The sequence below is a fragment of the Hyperoodon ampullatus genome (assembly GCF_949752795.1).
Source record: "Hyperoodon ampullatus genome assembly, chromosome: 6".
Taxonomy (NCBI): Eukaryota; Metazoa; Chordata; class Mammalia; order Artiodactyla; family Ziphiidae; genus Hyperoodon; species Hyperoodon ampullatus.
Window position 1 is genome coordinate 13,785,677 of NC_136919.1, and position 20,935 is coordinate 13,806,611.

Genomic DNA, 20,935 nt, shown 5'->3' on the forward strand with positions numbered 1-20,935 from the left:
GTTGTTGAACTTCAGTTCTATTGAGAACCTTTGAGATCCATCGTTTTTTAAATGTTTTCTATCAGAGAAACATGCCGATGGTTAGTGATTGATACCACCTATCAGTATTGACTCCATAATACAAGCAAGTAAGTGTCCTTCACTTCAGATATTATCTATGATCGTTTGAGTGTTCTCGCTTTCTCCTAAGTATCTTTTCCCGAAAATGATGGCAAAAGTACTTTGTTTGTTTTAACTTGACCCATCTTTCGTAACCCAGTTTAATTATTTTACAAATTTCCTTCTGCAACAACTAGGTCAGATTGTGACCTATTTGTCACAATAGTGGCAGATTTTTGCCATTTCAATAACATATGTAGAGGCACTGTTAGTGAAATTTGTATATCAGATTTTCCTTTGTGTGCCTTTTTTCCCAATAAACTCAATACGAAAGTGGTGGTAAAATAGAACCTTATTAATTCAGAAGGATTGCCAATGTGACCATAAAACATCTGAATTATAGTAAAATGTTTAGAGAAATCTGTTTTACTATTTTAAAATAGAGTACTTATTATATACTAGGCTAGAAATTAGTGCTAATAAAAGGAAGGTAGTAAATAAAAACTTTCTAGTAAGCATAAAGTATCATAAAAATCTTAAAGATAAAATTTTTATTTCATTCTAAATTAATTACTAAACTCATTTGACATAGGAAGCTTTGTTTTTCTTGCGCTCTTATATTAAAATAATTTAAAACCTCACTGAAAAGTAAGTTTATTTTTTAGAAAATAAAAATATTCTGTGCCTGAATGAATGCAAATTTTGAATTTGTGCTGTATGAATTAATAGATATTGCAGGATATCCATTCCCCACTAAAAACTAAAGTATTTGATTGGTCATTTATTCCCTAGAGAATGAGGCAGCATCCTCAACATGATGTTTTCGTTGCCAGTCACAATCTTTTCTCTACCTAACATTCAGCTTCTTCTCTAGACTGGGACAGACCAAGGAATTATTCCATAGGCTTCCTTTGCAGATCTGTCTTCTCCTTCCACCATTTCCAGTGCCAATGACACTACTGTTCAGGTCTTCTCTAGAAAGACACCTCATAAGCCCTCTCTAAACCAGGCCCATTCTAAAATCACCTCAGTGTGAAACTGAATCCAGGTGGGTCTCCATCTGTATCAGAGTGCCTCCAGAGGCATGCTCACAGATGATAAAACATCAGAGCAATTGCCTGGTCAAGAGATGAAAGGCCAATGACAATGCAACTTACTGATTTCTAATTTTGAGCCATTCATTGCAGTGCTAAACTCTTATGTTAGAATCCTTTTATTTGTATTAATCAAAATATATTATCTAGGTGTAGGACTCTATAAAAAAATCTCCTAGTTTTATACCTGGGCAGTAAAGGTGTTTCAGTTCCAATTTTACTTTTCCTACTTTGAAGTCCCTCTTCTTGACATTAATAATTAACCAGTAAACCAATTTACCCAAGTTCTTCAATCTCGGTTTATTTAAAAGGAGAGTAACTTCAGGAGGGTTATATCCATGGTTTACTGCTACCTCCAGCATGGGCCTGTGGGGCATACTTTGTTTTTTAATCTTCGTGGGGAAAAGTTGGGGACAGGAACAAACGTAAGTAAAACAACCCATCTTTATTTTTCAATGTATCTTATTAATGTGATGAGTGAAAAAGTAAATTCAACAGACTGTGTTAATTTGCAAATAACTTTCTACTTCTGGGAACACTAAGTGAATAGTCTCACCTCTGAATAAGAAAGTCATGTAGCATTTTGATTTGATGAGTGGCTAACGACATGACAGTTTTAGGGGATTGTTACTTATAAAAATTTACATAAGTGATTATTCAAATTCCTCTTCAAAACAGCACCAACTAAACTCAAGATAATAAACTTTCTTGGTGTTTCTGGCTTGTTTCTATCTGGTGCAGTTTTCTTTGTGTTTTCCGTGTACTGTACATAGTAAAGCAAGGGTTACTTGGGGTTCAATTCTAAGCCTGTGGTTTGAAAAATCTATTGTTATAATTACTTCCAAATTTATGAGCTAATGCTTCATAAATTTTAGTGTTATTATTGAAATAATATGTATTTTAAACTAAATCTTTAAAATATTGATATCATATCTAGAAATAACATTTTAGTACTGATAAGTAACTGGAGAGTATCTAATCAAACCTACTCATTTCCTGTAAGGATAAGTCCAGACAGAGGAAGTAACTTGCCAAAGGTCACACCACTAAGAGAAACAGAAGTAGGACTTGTATTAAGGACTCCTCTTTACCGCTTCAATGTTTTCCCATTTTGTTATAAATGTATACTTTAAATATGTAAAATATATTATAAATATAAATGTATACTTAGGATGTCATAAATTTATAGCACTCTCCCAACCCTAATCTGATTTGCTCACATGGCCACAATCACTCCATTTCCTGGATAGTTTTCGTTTATTCCTTCTTGAAAGACAGCCGACTGACGTTCAGAGAGATTGGATTAAATGACTTCAACTTAGTGGTAGAACTAGGACTAGAACCTGGGTCCCATGATACTTAATTTTTTCTACTACACTGTACTGGCCCTTAATAAACATCTTCTCGGGGCTTCCCTGGTGGCGCAGTGGTTGAGAGTCCGCCTGCCGATGCAGGGGACACGGGTTCGTGCCCCGGTCCGGGAAGGTCCCACGTGCCGTGGAGCGGCTGGGCCCGTGAGCCATGGCCGCTGAGCCTGCGCGTCCGGAGCCTGTGCTCTGCAACAGGAGAGGCCACAACAGTGAGAGGCCCGCGTACCAAAAAAAAAATAATAAATAAATAAATAAATAAACATCTCTCTTTCTCTGAAAAAGTGAGAGTACGCCATTTACAACATGGGAATCGATACATTTAATTGATTGATTCAACAAAAATTTTTTGAGCACCTACTATGTGCTAGGCACTGAGGATATAGTAGATGATACAGAGCTTGCATTCAAGTGGGAGAAGAAAATGATGAACCAATGAGTGAATGAGTAAATAAATAAGGTCCAGTAGTTATTGGTACCATGAAGGAAAAAAATAAAGGAGAGTAAGAAGATAAAGAAATGATGGGGCACTATTTAAAAGCGTAGACAGGGAAGGTTCTCTAAGGAGGTGACACTCAAACGGAGCTTGAAGGAAGTAACAGAGCAAACCATGCAAATATCTGGAGAAAGAACATTCCAGGTAGAGACCAAACTAGAATTTGTGCCTCTCTGCAAGCTCAGTGGCCATATTCTCTACAACTATTGAAAGAAAATAAGAAAAGTATGAAATACTTTGTAGCTACTAATGTATCAGTAAGGACGAAAGTCTGTATGAATGAGTGGTTCCAGAGCTGTCTTTTAGGGACCTGAAACATGAATTATTTTATATTTCACCACCACCACCACATAGACCATCAAAAGTAAAACAATAGTAAACTGAAAAATATAAAACTTCTAACAATACCAAAATTAAAATAGCTTTTTTTTTCTAAATTTCTCTTGCAAAAATTCTTGATAAATTCAGTTTAGCCTAGCAATTGAAAGTGTTAATTCAGGAAATGGGCTGCTCGGGTTCAATTCCTAATTCTGTAATTTAATAGCTATGTGACCTTGGGGAAGTCAATTATCAGTTTCCTCCTCTGTAAAATCCGAGTAATAGTAAGACGTTTTTCATAGAGGGGTTGTCACAACACAGTGAGTCTCTCTCTCTCTCTATATATATATATATGTCTTAAAATAGTGCCTAACACTGAGTATGATTTCAGTAACTGTACCTTATTATCATGAAAGCTGAACATTCCTCATTTTCTGCTGTTCCTGGGTAAGCACATGGGGAATTGAGAAGATGGCTGGAAATCTGGAGATTCTTTTCCCCCTTTAACAATTTTTCTGTGAATGGTTCCAAATTAGTTGTCATGTAGGAGAATTGCCAGTTGCTTTAAACTATTCAATTGCTTCCAAATTAATTTCATTGTTATTAAAGACGATGATTTAAAAAGACTTTTTAAATGTCATAGTGTTGTCTGAGACTGCAGTAATTCTGCCAGGTGTGCTGGCCAGTGCCCTCCAGGCCTGTTCGGCCAATTGAATTATTCAATCACCTTTTGGGTTGAAGCACACTTCTTCTTTTAATAGCATATGTAGCTTTCACTATTCCAATTAACTATTTTGTGATATATAATTAATAACCTAGTTTATATTTGTAACTTTTCTTTTAATAAAACAATGAAAATTCACCCATTTTAAGATTTCTATTTCAAAAACTTACATTGATTCATGTCCATTCTTTAAAAATCACATAAAAAATAAAACTGGGGGGACAGCTCACAGTTAGGAACATAGTTTGTAACCTTGACCTCAATTATACATGTAACAGAGAGTGAGGCCTGACTATAAAGACCTGCTTCATTGGGCTTCCCTGGTGGCACGGTGGTTAAGAATCTGCCTGCCAATGCAGGGCACATGGGTTGGAGCCCTGTTCCAGGAAGATCCCACATGCCATGGAGCAACTAAGCCCGTGTGCCACAACTACTGAGCCTGCGCTCTAGAACCCACAGGCCACAACTGCTGAAGCCTGCAGCCTAGAGCCCATGCTTTGCAACAAGAGAAGCCACCGCAATGAGAAGCCTGTGCACCGCAACTAAGAGTAGCCCCCGCTCACTGCAACTAGAGAAAGCCCGTGCACAGCAACGAAGACCCAACGCAGCCAAAAAAAAGATCTGCCTCATTCACTTACAAGCCATGTGACCTTGGTCAAATTATCCTCTTGTCACTTATCAATGATGTAAAATCTACATCACTGGCCTGTTGTAAATATTAAAAGACTTGTATGTAAAGCCCTAATACAGCCTCTCAGTTAATGTTATAATCATTATTGTTGTATGATTGTTATCATTTGTTCTTCAGGGACCTCCATCATTACTTTCATTTCTAAATGCATTCCCTAGTTCACTGATAATTATTCTATCCTTTTCTTTATCCACTCACTACGATAACACAATAATTCTAAGATTACTTCCTTTCAACTTATTCAGTGAACTTAATTAATCATAACATTTATTGACTACTGAGCATGATAGGTGCTTTCAGATAGGTATTCTCATCTCATCCTTAGCACCCTGGTAAAGAAGGTGATATTTTCCCAGGTAAATTATTTAACTCTCAGAGAGGGTTAATGACTTTACCATGGTCACTCACCCAGCAGATGGCAGAGCTGGAATTCAATCTCTGGTACCTATGTTGCTTTTTTCTTCATTGGGCAAAAATATTGACCCTCTTTACCATTAAAAGTCTTCCTTTGCTGCAGTAGCTCAGGGAAGGTGCTATTACTACCTTTCTAAATGTTAACTAAATCTTCGGTCTATTTCTCAAGTCTTAATTCCAAGCTACTTCTTCTTGGAAACTGTGCTGAAATTATCATAGACCACAAATAAATGTTGATTTAAAAATATCATTTTAAGTTGAGAAAATGTGCCTATTTTATTTATTTTTATTTTATTTTATTTTTTATTTTTTGGCTGCATTGGGTCTTCGTTGCTGCGGGTGTACTTTCTCTAGTTGTGGTGAGCAGGGGCTACTCCCCGTTGCAGCGTGCGAGCTTCTCCTTGCGGTGGCCTCTCCTATTGCAGAGCACGGGCTCTAGGCACATGGGCTTCAGCAGTTGCAGCACGTGGGCTCAGCAGTTGTGGCTTGCAGGCTCTAGAGTGCAGGCTCAGTTGCTGTGGCGCACGGGCCTTGTTGCTCCGCGGCATGTGGGATCTTCCCGGACCAGGGCTCGAACCATGTCCCCTGCATCGGCAGGAGGATTTTTAAACACTGCACCACCAGGGAAGGCCCCAAATGTGCCTATTTTAAATTGAATCTCTCAAGTGATATTTTAAAAAAATCAGAAGTATAACAAAAAATGTCACATAAATATACTGATCCTTCTCTTTTCCTATTTCAACAGGTATGTCATTTCAGCACCAAAAGTATTCTGTGTTGGAGCATCTGAAAATATTGTAATTCAAGTTTATGGATACACTGAAGAATTTGATGCAACAATCTCTATCAAAAGTTATCCTGACAAAAAATTTACTTATTCTTCAGGCCATGTTATTTTATCCACAGTAAATAAATTCCAAAATTCTGCACTCTTAACAGTATGTATTTATCCTTCAGTTTCTTTATACATATAGAATATTCTCAGTAAAATGTGTACCAAGTTTGAGTATTGATAACATAGAGATTTGATCATTTATACCACTCTACCACTGCGTGATTATTAGATAATGTCAGTCACTAATGAGTCATAAGCACAAGAATATTATACTTACTTTTAGGTTTGTACATATTTAAGTAACATTGTACTAAAAATAGTTTTTATTATGTTGCAAATAATAAAAAGTCAACACTGAGAGTCCTCCAAAACATTTTATCCTTTAAAAGGGATCTGTGTATTACTCAGGTTTGAGAAACACTGATCTAAATAAATTCTAACCAAATGTAGGAATTCTTTGATTAACATTCTTGATGGTAAATGCTCTAACCTCTTAACAAATACTTCCACTTTTTAGGTTTATTAACAAATAAAATTCATTTCCCAAAAGTAGACACTCTTATCTGATGCCATTAGCCACACACATGTGGCTGTTACCTTTAAATTTAAATCAATGAAATGTAACTAAAATAAAAAATTCAGTTCATCACTCATACTAGCCACCTTTCAAGTGCTTAAATAGCTACAGGTAACTGGTGGCACCATACTGAACAGCCCTCCCTTATCACATAGAGCTCTGTTGAGCAGTTCTAACTCAGATAGCTAATTGGAAAAGTAAATTAGGGTGGGGAAATCATAAAACTGATGCATATCTTAAGCATTTAACTTTATCTTAACATTACAATGTATCTTTATTTGCTAATCGTTAAATGTTGTGCCCAGGTCTTTTCCTGGGTCCACTGGTTGGAGCAGAGGTTCTTATTGATAACGTGTCACAGCTTTAACGAGTCATTTGTTCTACAGTTTCTATTTCCTTAAAGTAGAGAAAGAACTTAGATACTTGCAAAGCAATCTGAGTGCAGAATCTTTATAGATTTTTACCATTTTCCAAACTTTTACAGTACTCTCACATATCTAATTCAACATGGTTTGTTTTAGTGATTAACTTTTATCTCATGTTTTCAAAGCCGGAGTTTTCATAAAAACACTTTTCTTTCTTCTGTTACTTTCTGTGTATTAAATGTGCATAGCATGCAGTGTAAAGTGGATCATTACAATTACATAGACAAACTGGAAAGCACATTGCTCAACCCGTGGAAGCAGAAGGATGTAGATAGAATACAAGTGTTCTGAACATCAGTCAGGATGTTGAACTGAGGGGATGGAGAACATGAGCTAATCCAATGAGCTGATGAAATGAAAGTTTAAGAGAGCTCCTATAGTAGTAGTTTTTACTAAATGCATGTAAAATTTGGGAAGCACAGAACCAAAAAGGTTTTTAATTGCTTAAAGCTGAATGTTGATTATGACATTTGATATTGAAGGGCTTTGGGCAAAATTTATTTACTACTTTGGCTCCTATACTACTTTTTAAATAACATGTTTTATATCCTTAAAATTATTATACTCTTTTCCATCAACATTGTCTTTTACAGATACAACCCAAACAATTGTCTGGAGGACAAGACCCAGTTTCACATGTGTATTTGGATGTTGTATCAAAGCATTTTTCAAAATCAAAAAAAATGCCAATAACCTATGACAATGGATTCCTCTTCATTCATACAGACAAACCTATTTACACTCCACACCAGTCAGGTAGATTATAAGATGCTTCTGTCTCTGGTGGGGGGCGGGGAGTGGGATTGGGATTGACACTATACTGTAGAGGTTTTGGGGTTTTTTTTTTCAAGCTTGAGCAGCTGGGTAAATGATGATGGCATTTATTTAAACTGAACTTTAGATGTGGGGAAGAGTTTTTATTTATTTATTTTTAATTTGTATTTTATATTGGAGTATAGTTGATTTACAATGTTGTGTTAGTTTCAAGTGTACAGCAAAATGATTCAGTTATACCTATACATATAACTATTCTTTTTCAAATTCTTTTCCCATTGAGGTTATTACAGAATATTGAGCAGAGGGCCCTGTGCTATACAGTAGGTCCTTGTTGGTTATCTATTTTAAATATAGTAGTGTGAACACTCCCAAACTCATTCTATGAGGCCACCATCACCCTGATACCAAAACCAGACAAAGATACCACAAAAAAAGTAAATTACTGGCCAATATCACTGTAGAGCTTTTTAAAACTTGAATTTAAGTAGAGATAGGTTTCCAACTTGCTCAAAAGAGTCTCAATTCCCAGTGATTTTTACACTTATAAATATCATTTTAACTTTAAATTCATACAGAAATTGTTAAACAATTAAATGGAATTTAATTTTAAATTTAAATTTGATTTTAAATATAAATCTTAAATTCATATGGAAATGAAAAAAATTAACAATTATATTATCTACCTCATCAGTTATTCCCATGTAGAAAAAAAGCTATTTAAGAATTGTGGGGCTTCCCTGGTGGCGCAGTGGTTGAGAGGCCACCTGCCGATGCAGGGGACACGGGTTCGTGCCCCGGCCTGGGAAGATCCCACATGCCGCGGAGCAGCTGGGCCCGTGAGCCATGGCTGCTGAGCCTGCGCATCTGGAGCCTGTGCTCTGCAATGGGAGGGGCCGTGATGGTGAGAGGCCTGCGTACCGCAAAAAAAAAAAAAAAAAAAAAAAAAAAAAGAATTGTGAAATGTAGTGTTAAGTCTTATTATTAAACAAGTTTAAGATGTAACTGCAAATACAATTTTGGCAATGAGAAGATAATTTATTATAAAGCAGTGATCATAAAAAAAGGTCTATTACTTTGGAGCTAATCCTCAAATTCAGAAAACAAATCAAACCCTAAGAATCAGATGTTTCAGCAAAAAATAAACTAAATCACAGATATATATGGATATTAATTTTCTAAGGGGATCTGCCTAAAGAAAGTTCCTATTAGAACACTGTTTTGTATTCTTGGTTTATCTGTTAGAGGGGGAAAGGGCAGGATAGCCAGTCAAAACTCTGGGATTGACGATTGACTGGATTTATTCCCAAGGAAGCAACAAAAAACACAGAAAAGTGTGAATGCTGACCACATATGTTCATGTGTCTGCAAAACCTTCGATTCCTCCATCACTTCCTGTTACCAGAATTAACTTTTAAGCACATCAGAGATGGAATTATGAGAGAACTGTATGTGGAAGGGGGAGGTTATGGAGTTTCAATAATGACATTATTGGTGAAGGAAAGAGGAAGGGAGGCAGGACCAGCCAGCTTTGTTGAAAACATTTCAGGTAGTACGTACCTGCTACATATTGGTTGATGTTGATAGTATGGGGTAGAACAGGCCTGCACCACTACCTTTTTAGCAGGAGCTCCTGTTATGACCAGCTCAGAAAGGAAAGGCCTAGAGAGGGTGGGGTATTGCTTTCGGCTTGGACAGAATATCATAGCCAGAATAGTACTCTCTTGACTCCAAGATGACTTGGTGTACATGGAGATAGTCGCTGCCCGTAAAGCTTGGGCCCTTTTTAAACATCATACCCAGAAACAAATATACCCATACCCTTGTGTTCCTCCTATGTTAGAGGAAGCTTCATTAATTGGGTCCTGTTGACACTGCCTACTATTTAGCATCCTCATCTTTGTCCAACGAGTAGTCTGATACCCAGAGCCTGGGACCTCTCTTAGCTATCAAGGCTTTCCTTAAGAACAGCCTTGGGACTTCCGCAGTGGTACAGTGGTTAAGAATCTGGCTTGCAATGCAGGGGATGTGGGTTCGATCCCTGGTCGGGGAGCTAAGATCCCACATGCCTCGTGGCCAAAACACCAAAACATAAAACAGAAGCAGTATTATAACAGATTCAATGAAGACTTTAAAAATGGTCCGGGCTTCCCTGGTGGCGCAGTGGTTGACAGTCCGCCTGCCGATGCAGGGGACATGGGTTCGTGCCCCGGTCCGGGAAGATCCCACATGCCGCGGAGCGACTAGGCCCGTGAGCCATGGCCGCTGAGCCTGCGCGTCCGGAGCCTGTGCTCCGCAATGGGAGAGGCCACAACAGTGAGAGGCCCACGTACCACCAAAAAAAAAAAAAAAGGTCCACATCAGAAAAGTCTTTAAAAAAAAATTAAGAACAGCCTCATATGTTATTTCTTTGTCGGAACTTTAGATTCTAATCATAGAGGAGAACTAGAGAACTTTCTTCTAAATTTCTTTTTTTAATAAATTTATTTATTTATTTTTGGTTGTGTTGGGTCTTCGTTGCTGTGTGCGGGCTTTCTCTAGTTGTGGCGAGTGGGGGCTACTCTTCGTTGTGGTGCACGGTGGCTTCTCATTGCAGAGCATGGGCTCTAGGCACGTGGGCTTCAGTAGTTGTGGCACACAGGCTCAGTAATTGTGGCTCGCAGGCTTAGTTGCTCTGCAGCATGTGGGATCTTCCCGGACCAGGGCTCAAACCAGTGTCTCCTGCATTGGCAAGCAGATTCTTAACCACTGCACCACGAGGAAAGCCACTCCTCTAAATATTGACTCATTGGGACTTCCCTGGTGGTCCAGTGGGTAAGACTCTGCGCTCCCAATTCAGGGGCCCGGGGTTTGATCCCTGGTCAGGGAACAAGATCCTGCATGCCGCAACTAAGAATTAGCATGCTGCAACTAAAATCCTGCATGCCACAACAAAGATCCTGGGTGCTGTGACTAAGACCCAGTGCAGCCAAAATAAATAAATAAATAGATTTTAAAAAGTAAATAAATCTTTAAAAATAAATAAATAAATATTGACTCATTAGTGAGAAGTAGTGAAGTATAGTGGTTAAAAGCAGACTCTGGAGCCAAATTGTCGAGTTCAAATCCCAGCTTGGGCTCTTATTAGCTCTGTGACCCTGTGTGAGTTAATATTTCTGAGCCCCATTTTCCTCATCTGTATAATGGAAATAAAAATAGAACTTACCTCATAGAGTTGTTGTGAGAGTTAAGTGACTTCATATGTGTCAATACTCCAAACACTGCCTACCACAGAGTAAGCACTAGGAAAGTATTTCCCATTATCATTTAATCTATGGAATAGCATAAAACCTTATTTACACAGAAGAAAAAGAATTACTGAGAAGTAAATCTTTTAAAATTGATTACATCTTGTTGTTTATAGCTCTAATGTCCCAATGCACACATTTAATCTGAAGATCGTTGAGGGATTTTTCTTATAAGCATCTTTAGGATAGAGACTTAAATCTTCAAGGCTTTATAGGACAAAGGCCTTCAGAGTATTGACCAAATCCTTCAATTTCACATAGCCTGTGTCCTGCCTTCCCCTCCAACCTTATCACCCACCATGTTCCCCTTCATCGGTGGACACCAGCCAAGCTGACCTCTTTTCAGTTTCTTTCTCACACCATTTTCCCATCCACAGTAAAGCTTGTGTACCTCTTCCTAGTATATTCATGCCCCTTACTTGCCTTCTTAACTCCTACTCAACCCTTACGTGCCATCCCATAAAGGGCAGCCTTCTCTGCTTCAAAGCTCCCTCTTCCACACTCAGAAAGCCAGGGAGTGTCTTTTATAGCACTTCCTATCCCTGGAATTTTACATTTACTTGTGTCATCTTGTGTTTGCCTCTCTCCTCCACTCCATTAGAGGAATTCCATGTCTGATTTGTCACCACCATATCTCTGTGCCTAGCATAGTGTCTGCACATAGAAGGCATTCAATATACATTTTAAAATTAATAAGCTATATCTTTGGTTCAAAAAAATTATTGATCTTGCCTTTGATACACCATTGCTATGAAAACAAGATTAATTTTCTAACCTAACACAAAATGGGTTAGAAAGTGGACAAGTAGTAGCCGTAGAAATAATATAAAATAAAAATAATAAATATTTATTGATTAGTTATTATGTGCCGGGTTATGCAAAAGCTTTGTCTCATTTAGGCTCACATACTATGAAGCAGATACTAGCAGTCCTATTTTACAGATGCGGGAACTAAGGTGTAGAGGGATTAGGTATCCTGCTCTGGGTCACATTAGAAAGTGGCAGAGGCAGGAGTGAAACCCAAGTTTTGAACTTGAGGGCCTGAGCTCTTAACTTTTATGGCATACTGCCTCTGGCAGCATCCCAGTGATGCTCAGGCCTGGACCAGGTATGTTCATAAAGCAGGAGGGAGGACTCGAGGAGGGAGACAGGGGTGAGGGGACAGCAGAGTGGAGGGATTTACTGAGCATTTTGCTTTGATCTTATGGTATAGTGAAACCAATTTTAGAGCGCTTACCACGTGGCTTCTTGTGTAGAACTTTGCATAATACCGACCCTTTAAAAGGTTTATGACATCGGCTCAATTTTATTTTGTGGTTAAAGTTTTGGCCATGAAATGATTTGAGCATCAGTAAAACCCTAGAGAAATTATATCATGTCATTGGAAGGAACTAGATCAGCATGTCTCAAGCAGCTATGAGTTAAAAGCTAAGCAGATGCTTTTGTTTAAAAGGTGGGGATCTATTAACTGACAGAAAGAAGTGGAAGAGAACTAATTGTTATTGAGCCCCTGCCATTATTTTTTTAACAATGAGAGAACAATTGTAGGATCTGGCTCAATAAATATAACAAAACCATAGAATTCAGTGCTATCTTTAGTAACAATAAGAGACAATTTGGGGCCTTGTTGTAAGACTGTATAATGTCTGACAAACTACTTAATTTTCCATTAAAATCTTCAACTTTAATATGAGACAATTTATTATACTCCCATATAACCATATGGTAGACCTCACTATTTTGCTACTATGAAATTCTTTATAAACAGTGGCCTAATTACAGATATAACTAATTTTGTACTATATATTTGTTCCCAAAAAGATGTATGTAAATATATTTTAATAAAGTGAACTGTACTTTAAATTCACTGGAAAGTAGCTCTTTAAAGGAATCCAAAAGGGTTCTCTTTAAAAGAAAAAAATTATTGGTATGTATATGTCTACAAACTAACTTTTTCTTTCTGTTAAATATGGATTTTCATGTATGACTGTGTATTGAATTTTTAAAATGAAGCTCATCTCTTTTAAGGGTGATTACTGTAAAAAATCAAAATACTGTGCTTAGCAAAGTTTTTGATGATATCAATTATTCTTGCAGTAAAGGTTAGAGTTTATTCACTGAATGATGACTTGAAGCCAGCCAAAAGAGAAACTGTCTTAACTTTCATAGTAAGTATGTTATTTATTTGGATGAGATACTCTGTTCCATAATCCTGCCCTCACACCATATTAACTCATTCAGTGTTCAGGAAATGGTTATTGAACACCTTCTGTGAGTATAAAATTGTAGGTCTATACCTCTACAATATGTAAAAACCTCATGAATATGAAATCTCAACAAGTTATGTTTTTGAATTAAATCATTTAAATATATCCCTCATGATTTATTTCTTGAAGAACACTGATCAATCACTAAGAATTAATTGAATGCCTATTATGTATGAGATTTTTTATTTGTGCAATATACTTGAGCAGTTTAGGCTTTAGTAACTAACATACTAACACATGAAAAATAGTGCTAACCCATGAGATAAAGATCAGCTGTTATCAGCTTTTCATCAGCCATGACATATGTAACAGATGATATGCATGTGTGAAATAAACTCCCATGGTCTTCCCAATTCGTGTTACAACCCTACAAATTTTTGTGGGGAAATAACTTCTCACCTATTAACAGTAGGTGTACTAGTAATTGGTCCTTCACTATAGGTTGCAGCACCTTTCCTCCTACTCAAAAAACTAAAAACCCGAAAACCTTAACAGAACACAAATGAAAAAGAGGATTGTATAGGAGTAACCTTGAATCCTTCATAACTTACAAAAATCATAAAAATTTCACAAACTTTAACATCTGACTATTTTATAATGAATTACTTGAGAAGCATCCAGAGTGTTCCAAGATTGTGGTAGATAACTATTGACATAGACTGCAAACTTACAAAATGTCTACCTAATAAATGCATTTTACAGCATATTTGCTTTGGAAAGCTTCAGATGAACACATAAAAATTTAAATTCAGGTATCTGTAAAGCATGTAAGTTCATATTTCATTCATTATAATATCAGTTTTTGTCATACTTCTTTTTTTTTTAAGTCGTACAATAGAGAGTTGAATCTCTTTTAGATAACTGAGACTAGGATACCCTGGACACTGATTTACTTTTTTTTTTTTTTCTGGTGAGGCAGGAGATGGAACAGGGTCCAAAAAGAGGGAGGGAAGTGGCTTAAATTAACCATATTTGCATTTCACAACATTTAAATGATTTTCCTCCTTCATATTTAATTTGAAGACATGGATATTTGTTAGTAAATATTTCTGTAGATCAAAGACAATATAATCAGTTAATTTTTAAAATGTGATTTATGTGATTTGAAGTTGTTTGTTTTTATTCAAAGGATCCTGAAGGATCAGAAGTTGACATGGTAGAAGAAAATGATTATACTGGAATTATCTCTTTTCCTGACTTCAAGATTCCATCTAATCCTAAGTATTTTAAAGTATTTGTTAATAAAGTTTTATCTAAAAAGCGCATCTGGGGCTTCCCTGGTGGCGCAGTGGTTGAGAGTCCGCCTGCCGATGCAGGGGACGTGGGTTCGTGCCCCGGTCCGGGAAGATCCCACGTGCCACGGAGAGGCTGGGCCCGTGAGCCATGGCCGCTGAGCCTGCGCGTCCGGAGCCTGTGCTCCGCAACGGGAGAGGCCACAACAGTGAGAGGCCCGCGTACTGCAAAAAAAAAAAAAAAAACAAAAGCGCATCTGGAACTTTTGGTTGTGAGGTAGATAACCAGTCAAATGGAGCCACCTAGTGTTAACAAAGAGTAGGTGTGAAGGAAATGAGGATATGCAAACTCTTTTCAAGTCTAATTAGAAGCTAGGCTCAGGTTCTGGCAAAACAAACAAACCACTCCCAATGCTTCCTACCAATCCTCTTTACATATAGAAATTAAAATTTGGAAGAGGCAAAAAACAGTCCCCAGGCCTTTTTTTTTTCTTCCCATCAAAACCGTCAACCCTCCACCCTTCAAGGAATCTAATAGACTATCAGTCTAAAAGGCTGGTATTATCCCATGCCTAGCTCTGAGAGTTATAAAAATATTGGTCCCCTGTAGTCTTTACTGCACAGAACACCAGAAGACAGATTTCAAGAGGGAGGGTGTTATTAATTTCCTCCATTTGGCCACATGCTAAAGGATTAAGAACAGAACCCAATGTGAAAAAAATTTAGTGAACACATTCCTGGTATATGCAAAGTACAATGGGAATGAGAAATTCAAAACAGAAATAAAGAATCCACAGTCCCTGTCTCCAAGGAACTTAGAGGAGGACAAATAAGATAAGTGCACCTATAAAATGGCAACAATATCACTTTAAAGCAAAATCTTTTTATGGTCATTTTTGTCTGCCCTCTAGAATGGAGTTTGCAGTTAATTCACTGTACTGAAGATTTTCTAGAAATTTGGATGAAATTGGGGAACTTAAATAATTTGGATAATTTTTTTTTTTTTTTTTTTTTTTTTGCGATACACGGGCCTCTCACTGTCGTGACCTCTCCCGTTGCGGAGCACAGGCTCCGGACACGCAGGCTCAGCGGCCATGGCTCAGGGGCCCAGCCGCTCCACAGCATGTGGGATCTTCCCGGACCGGGGCATGAACCCGTGCCCCCTGCATCGGCAGGCGGACTCTCAACCACTGCGCCACCAGGGAAGCCCAATTTGGATAATTTTTAAATTTTGTACTTCTTTGAAAATATTACACGCTCCATAGCACAGAATTTATCCAATTATTTTATAATTATTATCATTTCTCCAACTTCATCTTATGTCATTTGCTCCATGACAGATTATGTCAGCTATGACCAGTACTGTCTTACCCCAGTACATTTGCACATGTTGTCCCCTCTGCTTAGAATGTACTTCACCTTGCTCTTTACAAGGCTGGCTTCCTTTCATTCTTTAGGACACAGGGTAAATGCTCCCTTTTCAAAGAGGCTATCCCTGGATGCATGATCTAATGTAGTCTCTCTCTTCCTTTTACTCTCTTGTTTATTTTCTTCATGGCACTTATCTCAGTTTTGTAAGTAATTATTTATTAATTTACTTGCCTTTTATTCCCCACTAGACTGTAAACTCCTTGAGGACAGGGGTCTTGTCCGTATTGGTCACTTTTGAATCACTAGCACCTCAACATAACAGGCACTTGATAAATGTTCTTTGTGTAAATGATGATGATAACCATAATATTAAACTTTATTGATTGCATAACCAATGTGCAAGATAGATTTTATTTTTCCCATTTCACAAATGAATCTAAGTAATTTGCTCAAGTCCAATCTGCTACTAAACGTAAAAGTGGGAATTTGGACTCCCATGGACTAGTAACTCTGGGAAGACAGGGTCTCTTCTATCTTGTTCATTTTTTATCTCCAGTGCTTAATCCAGTTCTCAATTTTTTTTTTTTTTTTTGCGATATGCGGGCCTCTCACTGCTGTGGCCCCTCCCACTGCGGAGCACAGGCTCCGGACGCACAGGCTCAGCGGCCGTGGCTCACAGGCCCAGCCGCTCCGCGGCACGTGGGATCCTCCCGGACCCCACGGGCACAAACCTGCGTCCCCTGCATCAGCAGCATCGGCAGGCGGACTCTCAACCACTGCGCCACCAGGGAAGCCCTCAGTCAATATTTTTGAATGAAGGTTGTTAAACTCAGATCATTTTCCTCTTTAAACAAACCATATTTTGTCCCCAACCAAAATTTCATTTATGTGAAGTGTGAATTTTATCATCTGGATAGGCTTGACCTGTATTATATGTTTCTAGAGACATTGTTATGGATTTTCTACTACAGGGTGGATTTTAGTATTATGTTAGTATAATTAAGCTCCAGGATTAGTAAATTTTCAAGTATCATAAGCTCTTCAAATCAAAGCTATTATATTGAGATAAAAATACCTGAAAAAAAATCACAATGTATGAAAACTAATTACTAAATAATTTCTATTATCTTGAAAATGCTCAGTTATTTCTGTTTATTGCTTTAAAATCTGTCATCGAAAAAAAGTACATAGGCTATATACATCTTTACTTACCTCTCCCTCTTTAAAATGGGAATTGATTAGATTTTCTTTGGGTGAATTAAAACCATTTGATGACTTCTGTAATTATAAATATTTTGCTTCCATAGATATGGTGTATGGACAATTCGAGCTAAATATAAAGAAGACTTTTCAACAACTGGAACCGCATATTTTGAAATTAAAGAATATGGTAATTTCTGACAATTAAAAGTTTACCTATAAAGAGTTAGTATTTTTGCAATAATTCTTTTCATGAATGAACTTAATGCAAAATCACTCCCAGATGAAGATGAGGCCACTTGCTGGTATGGTTAGAAGTACTGCTCAAGGGGGTGGGAAGAGTTGTCCAAATGCCTAGGCTCTAGTTCTAGCTGCCCTTGGTAACCCTGAACAAGCACACCAGTCTCTCTGGACTTGTCTTCCTCTTTATAGAGCCTCAAGAGATGTAGTCCCCTGAGGAACTTGACTAGTTAAGGTCCTTTCCAGAATTATGATTTTAGGAGAAACTTAAACAATCAGAGTTGAGGTGAACAGAACCTGGTTAAGACTAATAGATGATTTACTCAATTCATTACAACCAGTTAGTGACAGAACAAGAACATTTGGATTTCCTTATCCCTAGTCCAGTGCTATTTTCCTTCTAGCTCACAAATTCCTAATACATTGATCCAAAAATTTAAGATATTCTTATTTTGAAGTCAATCATATTAATGGACTAATAATTAACATATAAACAGCTTAACCATTCCATTTCTTGTGGTTGTTTACTAGAGTATTTGTGTGCTCTGATATCAAATTTAACTTTCTTTTTCTTGAAGTCATTTTTTTATTCCCCAGGAGACTCATAATAATGTGGCAAATAAACAACATGAATTTTAACAATTAACAAATGGTGACAAAGCAAATTTATTATAATGAAACTCAACTTTAAAGAGTATAGGCTCTAAATAACATATAATCTTGACTGATCCCCCTTCCTCCAAGTGTTTTTGCTGCTTCTTGTAGATATCTAAGATTCATCCACCTCTTATTATCTGCAGCCACTCATTGATTTTACCACCAGGCTCCCTCCTGGTCTACTGCAACCCCCACTAATTGCTATCTCTGCTTCAAAGATATTCTCGCTTGGTATTAGCCAAAATAACCTTGAAATGCAAACTTTGTCATGTTATTTCTCTATTGAAAAGTTCCCAGTATCTCCTCATTCCCACCTCCCTTTCAGCCTCATTTATACCACTCAGGAATGGTGACTTTGCATTTGATGTTTCACCTGCCTGCAACACCCTCCCTCTCCCTCTTGCCTAGCCAACTGCTGCTCACCTTTCAAGTCTCAGTTGAAAAGCCATTTATTCAGTGAAGTTTTCCCTAAATTCTCTTTCCTGGGAAGGATTCCCTGTACTTATTTATATCAGTTTTCATAACTGTCATCTGTCATTTAGGTGTTTGTGTAATTCTTTGCTTATGCCTGTCTTCCTTGCTTGACTGTGAGCTCATCAAGGGCAGGGTTTGTGTCCTGTTCATTGGTATATCACTGTTGGCAGGAGTATTCAGGCTACATGGCACCTAGGTACTGGATGAAAGGATGAAATATTTTCCTCTACTTCATATCCTGGGGAGAACACATCTGCCTTGATCTTTAATAACATAGGAATGCAGCCCAGAGCAACAAATTGCATTGCTCTTTTTCTTCTGTTTTTCACCATCTAGAAAACACATAAGCCATATCTGAAGCCAACTATCTCACTTACTCTCCTGTGTCAGTCTTTGTCTACAATATCAAGGTCATACAATCAACCAATTTTCTACTAGCTGTTGTGCAGGTTAATAGAATTAGAATCTGTAAGCCTCAGTACACAGTCTGAGTTAGTATAAAGAGAAGACAGTGCCATTTTGACAGGTGAAATTGTTTTCTCTTGGGCAATCACGATACCAAAGAGAGGAAAAAACCCTCCTTCCTTTCTACCCTAATTTTTATTCTTTTACGAAGGTTCTTTCATGTAGCTAATTGTAAGCTCTCTCTTCTTGACTAAAGTGAGAGTTTTATGTTGGAATTTAGAGATTGGATGGATTTTTCTACTAGACAAAAGAAGGAAATATTAAATAAGCAAGAAATTTCTTTTTCCATTTTGAATGTAATAAACATTTGTTGAGCACATACTATATTTGCGATTCATGAGAAGGATGAGAGGGGGAGACATACAAAGATAAAGAGAGAATAGTCTTTTTTGTTTCAATGAGCCAATACTCTAGTGGAGGAAATAATTGATTGCCTATAATAAGTGCTGAAATCAAAGTATAAGTGAAGGGCTTCCAGTACATAGAGGATGGATTGACCTCTGATTGGTAGAACGGGAGGCTCCCCAAAGATAGTGCTGTTGTTGATGATAATGATGACAGGGTGGATGTTGTGCTGATGTAACAGCTTATCCAACTAATCCAGAAATACAGTTGGTTGCTATGATTTAAAGACTACTCTCAATTAAATGGTAATGTTGCCTTTTTGTTTTTATTTTCAGTGCTGCCACACTTTTCTATCTCAATAGAAACAGAAAATAATTTCATTGGTTATAAGGACTTTAATAATTTTGAAATTACTATAAAAGCAAGGTAAGAAAGTTTGTTTTTTTTTTTTTCAGATTATCTAGCTAAACTGAGTTCCAACTCTGGTGACAGTTGACCAGAGTGAGATGTGTGATCTTTTTCCAGTTTTATTGAGATATAATTGACATAAACATTGTGCAAGTTTAAGGTGTACAATGTGTTGAGTTGATAAATTTATATATCGCTGAGATCTGTGATTTAGTGGCAATGTCTTCCATGACTTTGAAACCGACTGATTGAGAAGACACCATGCCTATAGTTTATTAGCTCATACTGACTTTAGCTGATTCTGATTGTAGTTTTGTTGGTTATTCACCAGATGGGGGGGAAAAATCCTAAAGATTTAAGTTCAATGTGTATGTTTAGGAACCAGCATGACTTAGGATATTGGGACTGAGATATGAAACCTTCACTTCTTGTCATTTTTAATGGCTTAATCAGCCAGCTAATGCTGCATAACTACTCTAAGATCCAATGCCTTAAAACCATAGCCATTTACGAGTCAACTGGGCAGTTCTGCTGATCTGGGCCAGGCCAACATCAGTGGGGCTCGCCCCTGTGCCTGCAGTCAGTTGGCAGGTCAGCTGGGGGCCAGCTGGTTTAGGGAGGTCTTACTCACATGCCTGGCAGCTGGCTAGCAGTTGACTGAAGCTACAAGGATGATTGGGCCATGTGTGTTTCTCATCAACCAACTGGCTAGCCTGTAGCAGCAGCAATGCTCAAAGAGAGAAAATGGGAGCATAAAAGTCCTCTTGAGGTTTACGCTTTGGGACTGGCACACCATCACTTCCAACACATTCTTTTGACCAAAGCAAATTACAAGACCAGCACAAAGGAAATAAACTCCATTCACACCCAAGGAGCTGCAAAAGTGGTGGATACATGGGGAGGTGGAGAATTGGGGTTATTTTTGCAAGCAATCTACCACAAAAGCTTAGGTCATTTAAAAATGACGATATATAACTATATGTGTCAGGCAGTTTTTTTTTTTTTTTTTTTTTTTTTGCGGTACGCGGACCTCTCACTGTTGTGGCCTCTCCCGTTGTGGAGCACAGGCTCCGGACGCGCAGGCTCAGCGACCATGGCTCACGGGCCCAACCGCTCCGCGGCATGTGGGATCTTCCCGGACCGTGACACGAACCCGTGTCCCCTGCATTGGCAGG

The 20,935-nt window shown here is 37.8% G+C and overlaps 1 protein-coding gene across 1 annotated transcript in view; it reads left to right on the forward strand.

The window, feature by feature from the left end:
- Positions 1–1,553: 1,553 nt before the first annotated feature.
- The window catches only part of C5 (complement C5), a gene marked incomplete at both ends in the record, with an annotated part of 79,195 nt that continues 59,813 nt past the window's right edge, over positions 1,554–20,935 (forward strand). Inside the window, 7 exons of the mRNA XM_079706669.1 lie at positions 1,554–1,618; positions 5,949–6,141; positions 7,634–7,796; positions 13,199–13,269; positions 14,498–14,589; positions 17,279–17,361; positions 19,688–19,778. Of these exons, the coding sequence (XP_079562795.1) occupies positions 1,554–1,618; positions 5,949–6,141; positions 7,634–7,796; positions 13,199–13,269; positions 14,498–14,589; positions 17,279–17,361; positions 19,688–19,778 (758 nt within the window). The remainder of the gene's footprint in view (positions 1,619–5,948; positions 6,142–7,633; positions 7,797–13,198; positions 13,270–14,497; positions 14,590–17,278; positions 17,362–19,687; positions 19,779–20,935) is intronic.